Raw genomic sequence first — 23,343 nt, 5'->3', positions numbered from 1 at the left:
TCTAAATTAGATCTTTGGGTTACTGTGTTTGCAGTAAGTCTGTTAGATAGATGTACTGTAGAATGGAAAATGTTCTTCAATGAACTGTTGATTAGAACATTTTCAATCAATTCAGATGTAATATCGATGGACTCATAAATGACATGCAGAGAGGAGAGATGAGTAGCGTTCAACTCACCATCATCTGCTTGATTGCTGTGTGCTCCTCTGTTTCCCGCGCTACGTTGTGATCCTTGTGAACAATCTCCACCCGGATGTCGTTTTTTGCCAAACCCACTCCTTTGAGATCTGTAGAGAGACAGGGAAACTGATGGCACCACTGACAGAAGTCCTCTGGCACCGCATCATACCACATCCGAGCGGCTTTAAAAGCTGTGGCCCCTTAGATCTCTTGATGGGAGCTTGGAGAGTCCCTTAGCTCCACAGCCAGACCACAGACAGCATCAGCATCATAACATGTTCTTTGGTGGACTGGAACTATTCTACACTCCCACAGCAGTCACAGCTCATTACAAAACTGGGTCCTGCTTTATTTGAAGTGCATCTTATGTAGGCTTCATAAGCACTGCATAAATGGGTCACAAATCATCTATAACCATATTTCATGCGCTATAAAATATTAATAAATAGGAACAAATACATTGATGGGTATGTCACCTAGTTAAGCCACATTATGAATCTTTATAGAACATGATATATGCTTAAAAATGAGCAACCCTTCAGTGCTAGGGCTATGTGTGCCAAAGAATACATTGAATACATGCATAATGCTTAACTCCTAACCATAAATGCTCATGTGTGTAAATATTAACCGCCGGCAGTTGACACAGGGTATGCCAGACGCATGTATGAATGATTCGATTATAAGGTGTCATGTGCTGCTTATTTATGTGTTATGGACATTATATAGAGCACTGTATACTTGAGTGTCATTGAAATTGGTGATAACTTTCATATACAATCATATCTTTATGTTGGCAGGATCCTTATTCCTAAACAGACAGCAGTGACTGCTGTCATTCATGGACATTATACATATTCATATTTCTGTAGCACTTATGCATGGCACTAGTAAAATACACTTTATCGACAGCCTATGATATGGTAAGATCATATACAAGGGTTACTTACTCTCTGTTTTAATTTTGCCTGCCAGGTCTCTCTGGCGAGAGGAGATGGATACGGGTAAGGAGGACATGACGAGGTGAACGTCTTCTGTGGTAAACAACAACAAGGTTAACAGCATTCTACATTGACCATATATATGAGCGCTGTATCACTACACTCAACCAGCGGCGGTCAGTACCGTTTAAGATGGTGGAGGACCATTTTGGGGTTTTAATGTGCATGGCCTGATTTCTATTACAGTATATTAGACAACTGTCATTCCTATTCCATTCACACAGTTCAATGTAATAGCGATAGTTTTAGGCTACTACATGATTGTCACGATTTTGGAAATGAGCGGACCAAGGCGCAGCGTGAATTGAGTTCCACATCTTTAATTACAAAGTGAAACTAGAAACAAAATAACAAAACTTACAAAGAACGTGACGACGTAGTGCTCAAACAATATCCCACAAATGCAGGTGGGAAAAAAGCCTACCTAAATATGATCCCCAATCAGAGGCAACGAATACCAGCTGCCTCTAATTGGGAAAAACACAAACCACCAACCTAGAAATCTATAAACTAGATAACCGCCCCAGTCACACTCTCACCTAAACACCATAGAGAACCGAGGACTCTCTATGGTTAGGGCAAGACAGTATCCCCCCCCAAAGGTATGGACTCCGGCTGCAAAACCTGAAACCAAATGAGGAGGGTGGGGGGGTGACTAGTGTCGGTGGCGGCTCCGGTGCGGGTCTTTGCCCCCGCCCAGACCACGGTTCCGGCCATGGAGCCGGGTAGAGGAAGGCTCCGGCCATGGAGCTGAGTTGGCCGCCGTGCCTGGACTGGGCATCGGTGCAGAGGAAGGCTCCGGCCATGGAGCGGGACTGGACGCCGTGCCTGGACTGGGCACCGGCGCAGAGGAAGGCTCCTGCAATGGAGCGGGACTGGACACCGTGCCTGGACTGGACATCGGCGCAGAGGAAGATTCCCGCCCTGGAACAGGACCGTACGCCTTGCCTGGAAGTTCCGGACCGTTGACCGTCGCTGGAGGTTCCGGACCGTTGACCGTCGCTGGAGGTTCCGGACCGTTGACCGTCGCTGGAGGTTCCGGACCGTTGACCGTCGCTGGAGGTTCCGGACCGTTGACCGTCGTTGGAGGTTCCGGACCGTTGACCGTCGTTGGAGGTTCCGGACCGTTGACCGTCGCGGGAGGATCCGGACCGTGGACCGTCACCGGGGGGTCCCGGACCGTGAAACATCGCCGGAAGCTCTGGACTAGAAACCGTCGCCGGAAGCTCTGGACTGGGAACCGTTGCCGGAAGCTCTGGACTGGGAGCCGTCGCCGGAAACTCTGGACTGCGAACCGTCGCCGGAGGCTTTGGACTGGAAACCGTCGCCTAAGGCTCTGGACTGTGAACCGTCTCCGGAAGCTCTGGACTGTGAACCGTCTCCAGAAGCTCTGGACTGTGAACCGTCGCAAGAAGCTCTGGACTGTGAACCGTCGCCGGAAGCTCTGTACTGGGGACCGCCGCCGGAAGCTCTGGACTGGGGAGCGTTGCAGGAAGCTCTGGGCTGGGGACCGTCGCCGGAAGCTCTGGACTGTGAATGCGCACTGGAGGCCGAGTGCGTGGAGCCGGTACAGGTGGCACCGGATTGGTGACACACACTTCAGGGTGGGTGCGAGGAGGAGGCACAGGACGTACCAGACTGGGGAGGCGCACTGGAGGCCTGATGCTTGGGGCCGGTACAGGTTGCACCGGACTGGTGATACGCACTTCAGGAAGAGTGCGGGGAGCGGGCACAGGACGTACCGGACTGGGGAGGCGCACTGGAGGCCTGATGCGTGGATCCGGCACAGGTGGCACCGGACTGGTGACACGCACTTCAGGGCGAGTGCGAGGAGGAGGCACAGGACGTACCGGACTGGGTAGGCGCACTGGAGGCCTGATGCGTGGGGCCGGTACAGGTTGCACCGGACTGGTGACACGCACTTCAGGGAGAGTGCGGGGAGCGGGCACAGGACGTACCAGACTGGGGAGGCGCACTGGAGGCCAGTTGCGTGAAACCGGTGCAGATGGCACCGGATTGGTGTCACGCTCTTCAGCACGCCTGTATGGCAGCATTCTCATCGCTATCACCTCTCTCCGGAATCTTTCATCAAATTCCTCCTCCGACTCCCAAACAGGCTCTGGCACTCTCCGCTGCTCGACCGCCAGCTCCATGTGGCCCCCCCCCCCCCCAAAAAAAAACTAATCTTGGGGTTTTCATTTTCACGATTACCAGCTGCCTCTAATTGGGAACCACACAAACCACCAACATAGAAATCTATAAACTAGATAACCCCCCCAGTCACGCTCTGACAATGATCCTCAACTGTTCCCTCTACTCATCATAAGGTTGCTACAACCTAGTCTATGAATGAAAGTTTACAGCGTAGGTGCACACAGGTCGAGAGAAACATTTGAGGTGACAGACAGTGACACATGGACATTATATTATTATTGCCTGCATCTAGCTAATATAGGGTGTAATCATTAGTCCAACAGTTGCAAACGAGAGTTTCTATTGGACAAATTCAGGTGTGTTTATCCCCGTTTTGTTCTGTTTAAGAAACATTTTTCAAAATAATTGGTGGAATGAATATACCCCCTGTAAATACAGTTCACTTTCATAACAAGCACGTTGTATTCCTTCTCACATCTATGCCCTCTCCTCCTCTCACCTTTGCCCCTTGTCGCTTGTGGATTTCAATGCACTGTATGTGACCAAGCGAAAAACCTTTCCAAGCCAAACAATTTCATAACTGCTACACACATCCTACATTGTTGTCACCATATTAGCTAAAGTAACGTCATAGTCAACATAGCTAATAGAACTAACACGTTAGTAAACCTGCTACAATCATGCAGTAACATTACAGTGTACAGGCAGTAAGCAGTTTAGCACTTACACTGGCGGGCCCCGGTGGACATAAATTAGTAAAACCAAAAGCTTACCCTAACTTGGAAGAGTTCCAGTTTTGTGTTGGATAGTCATAGCCAGCTTGCTAACATAGCATCCCTCTGTTTTAGCAGGGTGTTTGAGTAGGCTAAACTAGCGTGCTGCATTTACTATTTAAGTAAGGGAAACAGAAAGTGAAAAAAATGAAGAAATCTCTCTCTATCTCTCTCTCTCTCTTTCTTGGTTCTCCTTCATTTTGGAAGAAATTAATTTGTTCAAAACTGTTCACCTATTGTCTCTCTCTCTCTTTGAGTCAACTACTCACAACAATTTATGCACTGCAGTGCTAGTTAGCTGTATTTTATTCTTTCAGTACGAGATCCTTTGATTGGGTGGACAACATGTCAGTTCGTAATGCAAGAGCTCTGATAGGTTGGAGGACGTCCTCCTGAAGTTGTCATAATTAACGTGTAAGTCTATGGTAGGGGGTGAGAACCATGAGCAATCTAGGTTTTGTATTGAAGTCAGTGTACCCAGAGGAGGATGGAAGCTAGCTGTCCTCCGGCTACACCATGGTGCTACCCTACACAGTGATGTTGAGGCTACTGTAGACCTTCGTTGCAAAGTAGAATGTTTCAATCAAATATTTGGTGACGTGATTATATTTAGTATAGTTGTATCTAAAAAAGATAACTTTTTAAATGTTTTACATTTTACAACTTTTTCTGAAAATCACTGAGGAGTATGATCCTCCCCTTCCTCCTCTGAGGAGCCTTCACGGCACTCCACTGTGATCAGATAAGGATATTGCTTTAAAGGAGAAGTTTGCCTTTTTACAACCACATCTCCATTTGTGATGTAAATAGCATGTTATAGAAGGGTACACACACCTTTTTTGTGATTTCACTTTTCTTTCTTTTTTTTACAGTACTGTACACCAAACAGAAAATCACCTTCTCATCCTTGTTGTGTAGTATGGGGGCCCTGAAAAAACACGAACAAATGCTCCAAAAACACCCAAATACATTATTTTAGAAATGGCTAAGCTCTCAGTATAGTGAGGCAGGACTTTCAATGTTCTACACATGAAATTGTGTCATTACAAACTTTATCCGCAATGTTATATTCCCTTTTGCACGACTCGAGCCGTTTCCCCTATCCAGCTGTTCCATTCTCTGTGTAGCCTGATGCTACATGCAAGTGCCAAAATAAAGAAGAAAAGCGCCTTAATAGGGCGTTGTGCCACCACGAGCCGCCAGAACAGCTTCAATGCGTCTTTGGCATAGTGTCTGGAACTTCATGTGTGGAAGAACCGCATGCTTTCAATGTACTTTATATCCTTTATGTACTCAAGTGTTTTCTTTATTTTAGCAGTTATTTATAGATTGGACAGAGAGGTATAGCCCGAGCTGCTACAAAATGGAATATAACGCTGCGGATAAAGTTTGGAATGACACAATTTCATGTGTACAACATCTAAAGACCTGCATCACTATAATGAGAGCTCTCTTAAATTACGTATTTGGGTGTTTTAGGAGCCATGTTTTTTCCGGCCGCAATACTACACAATGTGGATGAGGAAGTGATTTGCTGTTTGGGGTAAGTTTCTCAGAAACGTGAAATCACAAAATGGTGACTGGACCCTTCTATAACTTGCCATTGACACAAAAAATTGAGATTTGGTTGTAAAAAAATCAAATTCTCCTTTAAGGCACTAGCTCCCATCTAATGGGACATTTATACAATTGGGTGATAGACAGTGTCAAGCAAAAATTAATTATGTTAGAGTCTAGCTGCAGATAACTCTCAGCTTTTTTCGGTCCTAAAATGGGCATGTTGGGCAACACATAGTATATATGATTTAAAGAGAGGAATGAATATACAAGTACCATAGTTTCAGGTTTAGATTGTTGTCCCATAAAATGTGTCCTCTCAAAGGATTTGACATATGTTATAACAGTGATGAGTTGATATCCTAAAACCATTACGCTTAACATTCCAATGCAAATCATTCTAAGCACTACAGAGCATTTTGATCTGCACAGATTGTACATGAAAAAACAACACCATTTGATTGTGTCAATTGAACGCTTTGGCTGTACCAGAAAGGATAGGTTTTAAAATGCACTTACTCCTCTGGAAGCGGGCACAGCAGAAGGCACCCAATGTGCCCATGAGGACAATGAGGGCGAGGAACGCTCCCACAGCCACTCCTATGATGACAGCCAATCGGAGGGACTCTGAGAAGACATGGAAAAAAAGACATTGGCCATTGGCCATATTAGGAGTTCTGATAAGACTGAGGCTGTCCTGATATAGGCACCGTACAGAGGTGGTTTCGTCATGCAGTTGGACTCGGGTAGGCCTACATCATGTGATATACACCAAGGCTAACGCTTACTGTATGTTGAACTGTGTCCTTGCTAATGCAAAGGTGAACACGACTGGTGAATGGCAAATAGTGAAAACCTTTTACAGTACCATTTACAGCACTGACAATCTTGACACCCATTATTTACATTTACTTCAAATGGCTGAGAGGTTTACAGCTTTGTAACAATTGGTGTCCTGAATGTTGTGAATAGGTTCATTTTATTATTTTATTTTATTTAACCGTTATTTTACCAGGTAAGTTGACTGAGAACACGTTCTCATTTGCAGCAACGACCTGGGGAATAGTTACAGGGGAGAGGAGGGGGAAGAATGAGCCAATTGTAAACTGGGGATTATTAGGTGACCATGATGGTTTGAGGGCCAGATTGGGAATTTAGCCAGGACACCGGGGTTAATACCCCTACTCTTACGATAAGTGCCATGGGATCTTTAATGACCTCAGAGAGTCAGGACACCTGTTTAAAACCCATCCGAAAGACGGCACCCTATACAGGACAGTGTCCCCAATCACTGCCCTGGGGCATTGGGATATTTTTTAGACCAGAGGAAAGAGTGCCTCCTACTGGCCCTCCAAAACCACTTCCAGCAGCATCTGGTCTCCCATCCAGGGACTGACCAGGACCAACCCTGCTTAGCTTCAGAAGCAAGCCAGCAGTGGTATGCAGGGTGGTAGGCTGTAGGGGTTGATTTTTTAAACTGAGCTGTCTCAAAGATGAGTGTATAACCCTGTGGCTAGTCAATATCTAGTTAATTAATTCAAGAGCAGGGTTGACTTTAGTAAGATCTTTCATTTAAATTCATTGTTACAGAATTGGCATTTCGACGATCCCTTTGAAAACAGATAGTTTGGAGCTTTGGAAGGGAGAAACCTAATAGATAAAAGAAGGAAATGAATGAAAAAAATTATCTCAGGTCAAATACATATTTCAAAGAAATCATATGTTAAGCTGTAACCAATTGAGGCGTTGTAAATTAGATTACAAATTGGAGTTCTGAATACATCTAAATACCATTACAGGATTTCACAGATTGAAATTGTTGACATTTACCCAAGTAAAAGACTTATCACGGAGGCATTGCCCTCATGCATGAAGTAATCACGGCAATATCCTTAATCTCTCCCAGGCATAGTTGCACTTCCACTTCCACAAACACTCTACAACTCTCTTTCTATTACTTTAATATGCCCACTTTCTCTCAGACCCCAAATCTCTGTCTCATACACATTCTCTCTCACACCTACCCACCTACATGTACACACACAGACCACACTTGTTGTATAACTAACACAGCTCTTCACTGCATAAACATTCTGAGAACATAAAAAAGTTATGACATAAAACATCTTTAACACTACCACAACAGTTGTTTAAACATTTTTACCACATAGTACAATATGCCCACAGTTTTTCAGTAACAAAAATGTCCAGTGCCTGGGATCATGTACACTACATGGCCAAAAGTATGTGGACAGGTGGTTGTCAAACATCACATTCCAAATTCATGAGTATTAATATGGATTTAGCCCCCGCCGTTGCTGCTATAACAGCCTCCACTCTTCTGGGAAGGCTTTCCATTAGAAGTTGAACATTGCTGCAGGGACTTGCTTCCATTCAGCCACAAGAGCATTAGTGAGGTTGGGCACTGATATTGGGCAATTAGGCCTGGCTCGCAGTCGCCGTTCCAATTAATCCCAAAAGTGTTCGATGGGGTTGAGGTCAGGACTCTGTGTAGGCCAGTCAAGTTTTTCCACACGCAAAAAAAAAAAAATTCTGTATGGACCTCGCTTTGTGCACAGGGGCATTGTCATGCTGAAACAGGAAAGGGCCAACCCCAAACTTGACAAAAATTGTCTAGGATGTTACTGTATGCTGTAGCGTTAACCTGTTGGGGATGGGGGCGCTGTTTAGACTATTTATGCTAATGTGGCTAATTTTTTAAACGGCTTCCCACAAAATCCTTGATCGTACAATATGCATATTATTATTATTATTGGATAGAAAACAGTCTATAGTTTCTATAGGAGTTGAAATTTTGTCTCTAAGTGGAACAGAGCCCATTCTACAGCAATTTCCCTGACATGGAGTCAGATTTGAGAAATGTTGGCCACTTTTCTGAAGTCAGTTAAAAGGGCACTGTCGTTGCTATGACTATACGGACACTTCTTACGTCTTCCCCTGGATGCCTTTACGTGATGACGATTCCAACGGGCTCGATTGCTCGTTCACAGGCCCTACAAATGAAAAAAACCTTTAGCTAGCAAGTCTTTTCTTGCTGCGTAACGCGCGTGGAAGACACCGACCCTCTCCTGTTCCAAGCGTTAGTTTAGCCTGTTATATTTCTCCGGTCATCTTTTCACTCGTTATAGGAGTTACAAACATCATAAAGTAGTTAATTTAAAGCGTTTTATAGCAATTTATATCCGTTTAGTGCGATTTTGGGACATTTATTTTTGCAACGATGTGAAAAGTTGGGCACGCTTTTCAGTTCATCCCGAACGTAGTTGACATTTCCACATGGCAAGAGGACAGCTTTCCACCAAAAGACGATTTCTCCCAAGAAAGGATCCTTTGCCCAAGATACTGATGGAAGAACAGCTCAAGGTAGGACATTTTTATTATGATAAATCGTGTTTCTGTCGAAACATTTTAGTGGCTTAGGACGCCATGTTTTTTGACGTAGCTTCGCTTGGCGCAAACTGTATTGAAAAGTAAGGATAAATTAAAAAATGTAATAACGCAATTGTATTAAGAATTAAATTGTCTATCAATCCCTGTCCACCCTATATTTTTTAGTCACGTTTATGAGTATTTATGTATAAGAGTAGATCACTGTCTAAGTGGCGCAAGGACAAATTCTGACCAGCTGAGTTACATTTCACATTGTCTAACCATGATTTTGGTGGCTAAATATAAACATTTTCGATCAAACTGTATATGCATGTTGTAATGTGATGTTACAGGAGTGTCATCGGAAGAATTCTGAGAAGGTTAGTGAAAAAATTAATATCTTTTGGCGATGTTGACTTTTATCGCTCACTTTGGCTAGAATCAATGCTGGGCTGCTAATTGCTATGTGCTAAGCTAATATAACGATTTATTGTGTTTTCGCTGTAAGACACTTAGAAAATCTGAAATATTGTCTGTATTCACAGGATCTGTGTCTTTCGATTCGTGTATGCTGTGTATTTTTACGAAATGTTTGATGATTAGTAGTTAGGTAAACACGTTGCTCATTGTAATTATTCTAGTCCATTTGTGATGGTGGGTGCAATTGTAAACTATGCCATCTACCTGAAATATGCACTTTTTTCTAACAAAACCTATCCCATACCATAAATATGTTATCAGACTGTCATCTAATGAGTTTTTTTGTTGGTTAGGGGCTATAAATATCTTAGTTTAGCCGAATTGGTGATGGCTACTGGTGTTGGTGGACAAATAAAAGATGGTGGATTATGCTAATGTGTTTTTAGGTAATAGATGTACATCTTTACATATTGTGTCTTCCCTGTAAAACATTTTAAAAATCGGAAATGTTGACTGGATTCACAAGATCTGTGTCTTTCATTAGCTGTATTGGACTTTAATGTGTGAAAGTTAAATATTTTAAAAAAATATTTTTTTTGAATTTCGCGGCACTGGTTTTTCAGTGGGGGGGGGGGGGGGGGGGGGTGCCGCTAGCGCCACGCTGATCCTAGACAGGTTAAGATTTCTCTTCACTGGCACTAAGTGACCTAGCAGGAACCATGAAAAAAACAGACCATTATTCCTCCTCCACCAAACTTTACAGTTGGCACTATGCATTGGGGCAGGTAGCGTTCTCCTGGCATCCGCCAAACCCAGATTCGTCTGTCGGACTGCCAGATGGTGAAGCCAGAAAACTCGTTTCCACTGCTCCAGAGTTCAATGGCAGCGAGCTTTACACCACTCCACCCGACGATTGGCATTGCGCATGGTGATCTTAGGCTTGTATGCGGCTGCTTTGCCACGAAAACCCATTTCATGAAGGTCTTAACGAACAGTTCTTGATAGTGAATATTGCAACTGAGGACAGACGATTTTTACTTTTTGCGCTTTTCAGGGCTCGGTGGTTCCATTCTGAGAGCTTGTGTGGCCTACCACTTCGCGACTGAGCCATTGCTGCTCCTAGACGTATCCACTTCACAATAACAGCACTTACGGTTGATCGGGGCAGCTAGAGCAGGGCAGAAATTTGATGAACTAACTTGTTGGAAGGTGGCATCCTATGACGGTGCCATGTTGAAAGTCACTGAGCTCTTCAATACGAGCCATTCTACTGCCAATTTGTGTATATGGAGATTGCATGGTTGTGTGCTAGATTGTATTATCATTAACATAAAATCTCCATAAAATTCTGTCAGTTTAATGTAGAGATATCTCTTTTGCATTGGATGCATCTCAATCCACAGCTTCTGCCGATCTCGCACATTCGCATCTGCGGTGAAAGGTGACAGAGCTAGAGCGCTATTTGGCAGACCATGAGACATCCCAAAAATCTGTCTTCTCACAAAATGATCTGTACCGTCCGAACGGTTTGGCCTGCAAACTATTATAGAAAGATGAGACTCTCACGAACTGTTCTCCGTTTTGTTCTACGACCCCCACAAGCTTCTTGGGACTTGTCTGAAGTTGATACAGCCGATCTGCCAATTTCTGTCTGTAGCATCCGAACAGTTTGGGCTACACACTAATATGACCCCTCTGTGGAAAGGTGGTGTAACGGTCCTGACCTGTTTTATGTTGTTTTTTGTATGTGTTTAGGTCAGGGCATGTGTTTTGGGTGGGCAGTCTATGTTATCTGTTTCTATGTTGGTTTTGGTTGCCTGGTATGGCTCTTAATTAGAGGCAGGTGTTTTGCGTTCTCCTCTAATTAAGAGTCATATTTAGGTAGGGTGTTCTCACTGTTTGTTTGTGGGTGATTGTCTCCTGTGTCGTCGAATGTATGTACCATACGGGACTGTTTGGCTGTTCGTTTATTTTGATGTCGTCTGTTTCCTGTCCGTGAGTTTACGTTTAGTTATGTAAGTTTATGTTCAGGTTTCGTCAACGTCGTTTTCTTGTTTTGTATATTTGAAAGTGTTTTGTTTCGTGTTGCCATCGTCGTTAATAATAAAAAGATGGCTTATTTCCCGAATGCTGCATTTTGGTCTGATGATCCTTCTCTCCTCTCCTCGTCCGAGGATGAGGAGAGAGACAGCCCTTACAGAATCACCCACCAAATTAGGACCAAGCGGCAAGGGAAAGCTCGACAGGGCAACAAGGACTCCTGGACTTGGGACGAAATATTGGACGGGAGAGGTCCATGGGCACAGCCGGGAGAATATCGCCGTCCGAAAGCTGAGCTGGAGGCACTGAGGAGAGTAGAGGCTACCGGAGAGAGGAACCGGAGTTATGAGGGAACGCGTCTGGCACGGAAGCCCAAAAAGCCCGTAAGTAACACCCAAAAATTTCTTGGGGGGGGGGGCTAAGAGGTAGTGGGCCAAGGGCAGGTAGGAGACCTGCGCCCACTTCCCAGGCTTACCGTGGAGAGCGGGAGTACGGGCAGGCGTCGTGTTACGCAGTAGAGCGCACGGTGTCTCCTGTACGAGTGCATAGCCCAGTGCGGGTTATTCCACCTCCCCGCACTGGCAGGGCTAGATGGGGTATTGAGCCAGGTGTCATGAGGCCGGCTCAACGCGTCTGGTCTCCAGTGCGTCTCCTCGAGCCGGCATACATGGCACCTGCCTTACGCATGGTTTCCCCGGTTCGCCTACATAGGCCGGTGCGGGTTATTCCACCTCCCCGCACTGGTCGGGTGACCGGGAGCATTCAACCAGGTAGGGTTGGGCAGGATCAATGCTCAAGACTGCCAGTACGCCTCCACGGTCCGGTATTTCCGGCGCCACCTCCCCGCCCCAGCCTAGTACCTACAGTGCCTATACTACGCACTAGGCTACCAGTGCGTCTCCTGAGCCCAGTTCCTCCTCCACGCACTCTCTCTGTAGTGCGTGTATCCAGTTTGGTGCCTCCAGTTCCGGCACCACGCACAAAGCCTCCTGTGCGTCTCCAGAGCCCTGTACACACTGTATCTTCTCCCCCTACTAATCCTGATGTGCTTGTCCTCAGCCCGGTGTCACCAGTGCCGGTACCTCGCATCAGGTATAGAGTGGGCTTTGAGAGTACAGTGTGCCCTGTCCCTGCTCCCCGCACTAGTAGGAAGGTGCTTATCCTTAGCCCGGTGCCTCCAGTTCCGGCACCACGCACCAGGTCTACAGTGCGCCGTATCCGGCCAGAGCCATCCGTCTCCCCAGCGCCATCTGAGCCATCCGTCTCCCCAGCGCCATCTGAGCCATCCGTCTCCCCAGCGCCATCTGAGCCATCCGTCTCCCCAGCGCCGTCTGAGCCATCCGTCTGCCATGAGCCTGCAAAGCCGCCCGTCTGCCATGAGCCTGCAAAGCCGCCCGTCTGCCATGAGCCTACAGAGCCGTCCGCCAGACAGGAGCCGCTAGAGCCGCCCGCCAGACAGGAGCCGCTAGAGCCGCCCGCCAGACAGGATCTGCCAGAGCCGCCATCCAGACAGGATCTGCCAGAGCCGCCAACCAGACAGGATCTGCCAGAGCCGCCAACCAGACAGGATCTGCCAGAGCCGCCAACCAGACAGGATCTGCCAGAGCCGCCAGCGAGCCATGAGCAGCCAGAGCCGTCAGCCCGCCATGAGCGTCGAGAGCCGTCAGCCCGCCATGAGCGTCGAGAGCCGTCAGCCTGCCATGAGCGTCGAGAGCCGTCAGCCTGCCATGAGCGTCGAGAGCCGTCAGCCTGCCATGAGCGTCGAGAGCCGTCAGCCTGCCATGAGCGTCGAGAGCCGTCAGCCTGCCATGAGCGTTTAGAGCCGTCAGCCTGCTATGAGCGTTTAGAGCCGTCAGCCAGCCATGAGCGTCGAGAGCCGTTCAGTCAGGATCTGCCTGAGTATATCAGCCGGGACCTGCCCCTTGTCCCGGTGTTGCCCCTTGTCCCGGTGCTGCCCCTTATCCCGGTGCTGCCCCTTGTCCCGGTGCTGCCCCTTGTCCCGGTGCTGCCCCTTGTCCCGGTGCGCTGCCCCTTGTCCCGGTGCTGCCCCTTGTCCCGGTGCTGCCCCTTGTCCCGGTGCTGCCCCTTGTCCCGGTGCTGCCCCTTCTCCCGGTGCTGGCCATTCATTTAGGGGATGTTAGTTTTAGGGTGGTCATTGGGAGGGGAAGACAGAAGCGGGGAGTGACTATGGTGGTGTGGGGACAGCGTCCAGAGCCGGAGCCACCACCGTGGTCAACTGCCCACCCAGACCCTCCCCTGGACTTTGTGCTGGTGCTCCCGGCGTTCGCACCTTGAGGGGGGGGTTCTGTAACGGTCCTGACCTGTTTTATGTTGTTTTTTGTATGTGTTTAGGTCAGGGCATGTGTCTTGGGTGGGCAGTCTATGTTATCTGTTTCTATGTTGGTTTTGGTTGCCTGGTATGGCTCTTAATTAGAGGCAGGTGTTTTGCGTTCTCCTCTAATTAAGAGTCATATTTAGGTAGGGTGTTCTCACTGTTTGTTTGTGGGTGATTGTCTCCTGTGTCGTCGAATGTATGTACCATACGGGACTGTTTGGCTGTTCGTTTATTTTGATGTCGTCTGTTTCCTGTCCGTGAGTTTACGTTTAGTTATGTAAGTTTATGTTCAGGTTTCGTCAACGTCGTTTTCTTGTTTTGTATATTTGAAAGTGTTTTGTTTCGTGTTGCCATCGTCGTTAATAATAAAAAGATGGCTTATTTCCCGAATGCTGCATTTTGGTCTGATGATCCTTCTCTCCTCTCCTCGTCCGAGGATGAGGAGAGAGACAGCCCTTACAGGTGGACTCTCACGAATACGTACATTTTAGTTGTTTTGCTTTAGGAGACCCACAGACCTCACAATAGTTTTCTGAAGGTCCCCAGTACCAAAGCCCCGGCTTAGACAGGGCATAAACTGTAAAAATACTTTAACTATGAAATTATGAAAAAAATGTATAACATTCCACACATGAGGCCACTACAGGTACAAAGGGAGTTGGTGTACCTTGTTCCTTCAGTCGAATTATCTCTGTGTCGGACCCAAAGCTGTTCCAGGCGGTGCAGTTATAGATGGTTTGAAAGTCAGCAGGGACGATGTTACTCATGGTGAGGGTGGAGATGACCCCCTCCTCAGAGCTTACTGTCTCCACCGTGTATCGGCCAGACGTCCCCGACTCCAAGACTGTCTCCTTCCACGACCAGGCCTGTGGCAGACAAAGCAATGAGAATTATACGTTACAGTATAGAAGAGGACACAAGCACACATTAACACGGCCACATATGCTCGAAACACACACACACACACACACACACACACACACACACACACACACACACACACACACACACACCTGACAGAAACCAACCAACCTGCCAACACGACCTATTGGGGCATTAAAGATAAAGGGCATAATCCGCCTTTGGGTTGGTTAAATGCCTGTCAATGTACTATCTGCATACAAAGTCAGGTGTTATGTCCTAAATGGGACCCTATTTCCTATATAGTGCTCTAATTTTGACCATAGGAATTGGTCTAAAGTAGTGTACTGCATAGGGAATAGGGTGCCATTAGGAACACAACAAGGATCATATCAATCACTCATCTGATTACTTCAATTTGGGCCACTAAGCCTCTGCTAGTTTGACAGGGTGACATCTGTAAGCCCTCCGTGTGCTGGAGAGAGCCACATAGAGACTTGAATTCGACTTGGAGCCTCAAGACCCGGGACTCAACATTAACTTGAGACTGATGACTTGAAATAACCTGGCCAGGTTTTGTAACGTTGTCACTCCGCGGATTAGCCTTCTCTCCATGCAGCCAGAGACGGTAGCCGCAGCAACGCCCTGCAACAGATTGTCTAGTAAAATGCACACTCTCTGATTGGACAACCAAACGGTCAAACAACACAGGCCGTGTGAGCTACCGAACATATTACTGATTTGCTGTACAGCTAGGAGAGACCGGGGATGGGTGTAGCACTTTTCACCTTTTCCTCAGTTTCGCAGAGATCGTTTATGGAAGTATATTCAAAACTTGATACAAACAACCTACATCTGTCCTTTACAAATTGGTTTGGTTATTATATATGTAAATAAAACTGCAAATGCATGGTGTTGTCTTAAATACAAGTAGTAAAGTGTTACAATTTACCCCATGGACTGGGTTAGTTGTAACAGTGCTTGGGGTGAATTGTAACAGAATGACAAAGTGCATAAATCACGACATGCAACTAATTATTGAACTCCTTTTTTGAGACCATGAGAGCAACATTGCCATGTTTAACATTTTGTTTGGCAGAAATACTCATCAATATACAGAAATAATAATCAATATAAATAATAAAATGTTTGTTATTTTACACTTTACTAAATGGCCTTTCTCAACAACTATGCTAAACTAAACACCTGAACGTTTGTTGTGTGTGTGTGTGTGTGTGTGTGTGTATCTCTGTGTGTCTCTGTGTGTCTCTGTGTGTCTCTGTGTGTCTCTGTGTGTGAATGTTGGACTTATTCAGAGTCACAGCTGTGGCAGTGTTATGGTTGTCTTGGGGTACAGGCTTGGTGGGCCCATAATTTGCAGTCCCAGCACTCATCCCAGACCTCCTTGGACTTGCAATTCTTAAAGTGCTCCATGCACACAATGCAGAAGTTTTCCTCGTTGGAGGAATCTGAATCTTCTGCTTCAATATGCTTTGTTTTGGCTTTTTTCTTAGGCAGGACAGTTTTTGTTGTTGTTCAATGTGGTTTGTCTTGACTTGCTTCTTTACAGCAGTTTTTTTATGCAGGGCAATTTTTTAAGCGTTCTGAGTGCTTGACTTTTTATGCCCCGCCTCCAGTGCCTGCTTGATGGGTGTATTCTCCAAAATCTTTGTTTTTCTCCTCCTCCTCCTTGGAATTTTACTAGGCCCTGCTTTTTGGAAGGGCGTACATCAACTGGGTTGATATCAGAAGAGTAATCAGGTATTTCCCAGCCACAGCCTGAGACATGTGGGGAGGTGCCCTGTGAAGTGACTGGAGAGGTGGCCTGGAAGGTGGTTGGAGAGGGGGCCTGGAAGGCAGCTGGAGAGGTGGCCTGGAAAGCAGCTAGAGAGGTGACCTGGGAGGCAGCTGGCAAGGTCAGTGTGTCAGCTGGAGCACAAAGATCAGTGGCAAGTGAGGGTGCAAAGTCACATTTCTGAAATATATCAGCTTTGTATGACCAAATGCCGGTGCACCTGAACACAGCCTGTACATTGGTGGGTGTTGTGGCACCTGGAAGTGCTGTTTTGACAAAGGCCTGGAATGTCATATATAGTCATGGTCTTTCCGGGGTTCATCCGATCCAGGCATCCCTGGCAGAGGTCACCATTTTCTTCAATGCCCCGTACACACTCCTGTCCAGGGACTGGAGCTTGTGTGAACAGTGTGGAGGGAAATAAAGCAAGACTATGCCAGAACTAAGATTGCACCGACGGAGATGGCAGCATCGCCGCGACTAGCTCTTAGACAACTTTGCAGTATTTCGTTATTTGATGTACTATTTTTAACATTATTAGCTCAAGAAATATTTTGTGTCATTACATACAGCCGGGAATAACTATTGGATATTAGAGTGGCGGTAATTCACCAGAACTACCAGCATTACGACCAGGAATACAACTTTCCTGGGACAGTTCCTTTGTTCACTCTCCCCAGAGCAACTGAACTTATTCCAGAGGCCAACCCAAAACATCGCAGACGGAGGAGAGGCACTTGAGGCGGCCTGCTGGTTCGACTTAGGAGGCATGCACACCACCCACCGCTTCCGAGTATATTACTCACTAATGTTCAGTCTTTGGATAACAAAGTTGATTGAGCTTAGAGCAAGGATTTCTTACCAGAGAGACATTGGGGCCTGTAACATACTTTGTTTCAAGGAACATGGCTCTTTCGGGATACTCTGTCGGAGTCGTAAAGCCAGCAGGATTCTCAGTACATAGCGCAGACAGGAATAAATATCTCTCCAGGAAGCGGAAGGGCGGAGGGGTGTGTTTCATGATTAACAACTCATGGTGTAATTCTAGGAACAAACAGGAACTCAAGCCATTTTGTTCACCCGACCTAGAATACCTCACAATTAAATGCCGACCATATTATCTCCCAAGAGAATTCTCCTCCGTCATCGCCATGGCCATTTACATCCCACCTCAAGCCGAAACGTTGACGGCCCTCAAAGAACTTCACTTGACTTTATGCAAACTGGAAACCACATATCCTGAGGCTGCATTTATTGTAGCAAGGGATTTTAACAAAGCAAATCTGAGGACTAGGCTGCCAAAGTTCTATCAACATATTTACTGTCCTACCCGTGCAACTAAGACTCTCGTCCATTGCTTTTCAAACTTCCAGAATGCTTACAAGGCTCTCCCTCACCCTCCTTTCGCCAAATCTGACCACGACTCCATCTTGCACCTCCCGTCCTATAGGCAGAAACTCAAACAGGAACTGCACGTGCTTTGTACTATTCAACGCTGGTCTGAACAATCGGAATCCACGTTTCAGGATTGTTTTGATCACGTGGACTGGGATATGTTCCGGGTAGCTTGCAAAATAATCTAGACATATACATGGACACGGTGACTGAGTTCATAAGTGTATGGGAGATGTAGTACCCACTGTACCCACTGTGACTATTAAAACCTACCCTATCCAGAAACTGCGAAACTGAAAGCGCGAACCACTGCATTTCACCATGGAAAAGCCTGGTAATATGGCAGAATATAAACAGCATAGTTATTCACTCCGCAAGGCAATCAAACAATGTAAATGTCAGAATAGAGATAAAGTGGAGTCGCAGTTCAATGGCTCAGACATGAGACGTATGTGGCAGGGACTACAGACAATCACGGACTACAAAAGGAAAACCAGCCACGTCGCCGAGACCGACGTCTTGCTTCCGGACAGGCTAAACACATTCTTTGCACACTTTGAGGATAACACAGTGCCACTGACGCGGCCCGCTAACATGGACTGTGGGCTCTCCTTCTCCGTGGCCGACGTGAGTAAAACATTTAAATGAGTTAACCCTCGCAAGGCTGCCGGCCCAGACGGCATCCCTAGCCACATCCTCAGAGCATGTGCAGACCAGCTGGCTGGTGTGTTTACGGCCATATTCAATATCTCCCTATCCCAGTCTGCTGTCCCCACATGCTTCAAGATGGCCACCAATGTTCCTGTACCCAAGAAGGCATTGAATGACTATCGCCCTCGTAGCACTCACCTCTGTCATCATGAAGTGCTTTGAGAGACTTGTCAAGGATCATATCACCTCACCCTTACCTGCCAACCTAGACCCACTTTCATTTGCTTACCGCTCCAATGGATCCATAGACGATGCAATCTCCATCACTCTGCATACTGCCCTATCCCATCTGGACAAGAGGAATACCTATGTAAGAATGCTGTTTATTGACTATAGCTCAGCATTCAACATCATAGCACCCTCCAAGCTCATCATTAACCTCCAGGCCCTGGGTTTGAACCCTGCCCTGTGCAACTGGGTCTTGGACTTTCTGACGGGCCACCTCTCAGGTGGTGAAGGTAGGAAACATCCTCTCCACTCCGCTGATCCTCAACATTGGTGCCCCACAAGGGTGCATGCTCAGCCCCCTCCTGTACTCCCTGTTCACCATGACTGAGTGGCCAAGCCTTCCTCCAACTCAATCATCAAGTTTGCAGACAACACAATAGTAGTAGGCTTGATTACCAATGATGACGAGACAGCCTACAGGGAGGAGGTGAGGGCACTGAGAGTGTGGTGCCTGGAAAACCACCTCTCACTCAACGTCAACAAAACAAAGGAGATGATCGTAGACTTCAGGAAACAGCAGAGGGTGGACACCTACATCCACATCGACGGGACAGCAGTGGTGAAGGTGGAAAGCTTCAAGTTCCTTGGTGTACACATCACTGACAAACCGAATTGGACCACCCACACATACAATGTGGTGAGGAAGGTGCAACAGAGCCTCTTCAACCTGAGGAGGCTAAAGAAATGTGGCTTGTCACCTAAAATGCACAATTGAAAGCATCCTGTCGGGCTGTATGACCGCCTGGTACGGCAACTGCACCGCCCGCAACCGCAAGGCTCTCCAGAGGGTGGTGCGGTCTGCCCAATGCATTACCAGGGGCAAACTACCCTCCCTCCAGGACACCTATAGCACTCGATGTCACAGGAAGGCCAAAAAGATCATCAAGGACATCAACCACCCGAGCCTCTGTCTGTTCGCCTCGTTATCATCCAGAAGGCGAGGTCAGTACAGGTGCATCAAAGCTGGGACCGAGTGACTGAAAAACAGCTTCTATCTCAAGGCCATCAGACTGTTGAACAGCCATCACTAGCACATTAGAGGCTGCTGCCTTTAGGCATAGACTAGGAATAACTTGTGACTTTAAGGAATGGAACACTAGTCACTTTAATATTGTTTACTTATCTGGCAATACTCATCTCATATGTATATACTCTATTCTATACTATTCTACGATATCTTAGTCACTTAATGTTTACATATCTGGCATTACTCATATTTATATACTGTATTCTATACTATTCTACGGTATCTTAGTCACTTAATTTTGACATATCTGGCATTACTCAACTCATGTGTATAAACTGTTTTCTATACTATTCTACTGTATCTTAATTCGTTCCACTCCGTAATCGCTCATCCATATGTATATAGTCTTAATTCATATGTTGTGTAATTTGTTAGATATGACTTGTTAGATATTACTGCACTGTCAGAGCTAGAAGCACAAACATTTCGCTACACCCGCAATAACATCTGCTAATCACGTGTATGTGACCAATAAAATTTGATTTGATTTGAGTGCCTATAGAAATCAATGGTAGACCGGTAAGCTGGGGTTGGCAAGGAGAAGGACCACCTTTTTTCTAGGCTGGCCCGGTAGGTTTAGCGCAGTGTTCAAGGAAAAGGAGGAAGTCATTCTCCTGCATCCATCCGGATCCATTTTCAAAAGTTGGGGGGAGTTTCCTATTGCATTTATAGCACATGTCATTGACACTAGCGTACCCTTTCTGCTGAGGTGATTGCGCCAACCTGTTTGGTGCCACGTTTCACGACCACTCTATCAGGTGATACTGTGATTCTATACTGTGATTATTCCTGTCTCGTCAACATTCCATATAGCATTGCCATCAAAGCTGTACTTATTTATCACCTCTCCCAGTTTGCCAAAAAACTTTGCCACATTTGTTCTGTTGAAACTTGTGGCCTGCAACAGCACTCCTAATGGAGAAAGTAGGGTACCGCTTTACGTAAGACGAGAACCAGTCTGCTCCCGTCATAGAGGTCTCATCCCATGACTGAGAATGCTTGTAACCATATTGTACAGCGAGTTGGTAGGCACATTTCCTGACCTGTAACAATTGAATAAAACATATGCAATACTCCCCCATTTAATACTTTACATTAATCATTTACATTGGTACTCCCTCCCTTGACATTAATTGCCACCAACATTAACTGCTAACTTTGCCCTTACTCCTCACTAATTCCTATCAAGTGCTTACCTCACGGGGAGACAATCCATAATATAAATCAGCTGCCCTCAAAAAATACTCTGACAACTTGTTTCTTGTTTCCACTAAAGTAGCCTACATGAGGAAGCTCTCAAGACCCCTTCTCCAGTAGCTACTTTCTCTCTTTTCAGAATCTGTACAGCGTCACATGACATATGTCATACTTTGCAACAGATCTAATGGACTTCCCCTGCTCTTCTACATCATTTGACGCTCTTTTCAAAGTGCGTACTCTCCTGTCTGTGTTTCTTTTCCATGATCTAGGCATGCTGAAAGTTAAAGAAAACATTCAATTTTACTTGGGTTAGTTGTAACATTTTCTAACAAATTGTTACAACTAACCCTGAACCTTGCAGCCATTAATTAGCTAGGTCCATTTCAGGTAAATGTTAAAACTTTAGCATTGCTAACTTGCATCAAATATCTCTACACAGACTGGTTATAAACCTGATATAAGTTTGATGAATGGAACTACAATGCAGTTGATGGCATCACAAAAACACATTTGGTCAAAACAATTACTTTCTTACCTCAAAATCAGATTTCCATCAATAGAATCTGCAGAGTTTATCACATGGACTTGCTTTTTCACATGAGGGTTTAGGATTAAACTGAGCATGTGCACAGCGAATCACATGATTCTACCTCACTTCTTATTGGAAGAGTTGCAAGTGATACAACTATCCTGTGTTACAACCATCCCCGGTCTCCCCTATGGGATCGGGTACAGCACAAACATCAAATTGTAGGCATAGAGGATTTGTCAGGTTTTGGCCAGGACTGTTCTGGTTTTTGGTCACTAGATGTCCCCATTGCACCTTTTTTGAACCTTTTGTTTTTTCCTTGCTCTAATTATTGTTTGCACCTGTATGTCATTCCCTTGTTAGTATTTAAACCCTGTGTGTTCCTCAGTTCTTTGCTCAGTGTTTGTACATTAGCACCCAGCCCCAGCCCTGCTGTTAACTTTTTCTCTTGTTGGAGTTTCCAGAGGTTCTCTGGTATTGTTCTTGTTTATTTTGGATTAGTCTTTTGAGGTTTGTTTTTTCCCTTGCTGTTCTTACCAATTTGTGGATTTTCTTTGTATTTTGGAAGATATCTATTTTTGTCTCTTGGCTTTTGTTTTGGACGTTGTGGATTTATATTTTTGCCGGAAGATCTTTCCTTTGATTAAACCACCGTCTCTAGTACTGCTGTGTCTGCCTCATCTTCTGGGTTCTGCCGATTTATTAGTGACTTTCTCACACCGGGTCCTGACAGAAACACTGAGCCATTATAATGAACCCAGAGGCAGCCAGTACCCAGGATATTTTTCCCATGCTGTCCCACCACGAGGGGACTGTCCAACGTCACGAAGCTGCTCTGGTTCAGCAAGAGGTCTTACTGGCTGGACATTCTCAACTTCTGTCGGAGATGATGACTTCCATAAAGCAGATTTCTGATCAACTTTCCCCTGCAACCGCTTCTGCTCCAGTTCATCAGATTCAAGTGCCCATGGCAGTTAACCCCCTGGCTGAACCTCGTCTGCCACCTCCCCAACGGTTCTCAGGTGATCCGAGTGTTTGTAAGGGGTTTTTCACCCAATGTTCTATCTCCTTCGAGCTGCAACCCTCGTCGTTTCCCACCGACCGGTCCAAGATAGCATATATCATCACCCTGCTGTCGGAAAAAGCCCTAGCCTGGGCTACTGCTGTGTGGGATGCCCAAAGTCCCTGCTGTGCCAGCTACTCTACCTTTGCTGAAGAATTCAAGCGAGTGTTTCAAGATCCCACCAGCGGTCCTGACTCAGCCAAACAGCTCCTAACTCTCCGCCAAGGTCGGCGCAGCGTGACGGACTATGCCATCCAGTTCCGCACGGTGGCAGCAGCGAGTGGCTGGAACGACGAGGCGCTCACAGTGTGCTTTTTGAAGGGTCTTTCCGACACCATCCAAGATGAACTGGCCACTCGGGAACCACCGGACAACCTCGAGTCCCTGATCAAGTTGGCTTCACGCATATACCAGCGTCTGAGAGAGAGAGAGCTCAACCGTAGATCTCTCACCCTAGCTCCTATCGGTTCCAGCTCCGAGTCTCCACCTTTATCCTCGCTGACTCCACCGGAACCCATGCAGGTTGGACGCATCTCCCAGGCTGAGAGAGACCGCCGGATGAGGGAGCGATGCTGTCTATATTGCGGCAAACCGGGCCATTTCCTCTCCACGTGTCCCGGGCTCCAGGGAAAACGCACTCTCCCGTGCAGGCCTGGGAGGACTGTAACGGGAAACATAACCTC

General features: G+C 46.3%; 1 protein-coding gene across 4 annotated transcripts in view; it reads right to left on the bottom strand.

Annotated features, from left to right (window-relative positions):
• Nucleotides 1-23,343, bottom strand: part of kirrel3a (kirre like nephrin family adhesion molecule 3a) — a 289,865-nt gene that overhangs the window by 27,963 nt on the left and 238,559 nt on the right. For all 4 annotated transcript variants that reach the window (XM_055941855.1, XM_055941857.1, XM_055941856.1 and 1 more), the window contains exons 11-14: nt 14,519-14,717; nt 6,186-6,293; nt 1,132-1,215; nt 179-288 (exon numbers count right to left, since the gene is read on the bottom strand). In XM_055941855.1, coding sequence (XP_055797830.1) covers nt 179-288; nt 1,132-1,215; nt 6,186-6,293; nt 14,519-14,717 — 501 coding nt within the window. The remainder of the gene's footprint in view (nt 1-178; nt 289-1,131; nt 1,216-6,185; nt 6,294-14,518; nt 14,718-23,343) is intronic.

Source organism: Salvelinus fontinalis, chromosome 13 (assembly GCF_029448725.1).
Source record: "Salvelinus fontinalis isolate EN_2023a chromosome 13, ASM2944872v1, whole genome shotgun sequence".
NCBI lineage: Eukaryota > Metazoa > Chordata > Actinopteri > Salmoniformes > Salmonidae > Salvelinus > Salvelinus fontinalis.
This window is presented reverse-complemented; position numbering and strand designations above follow the sequence as displayed.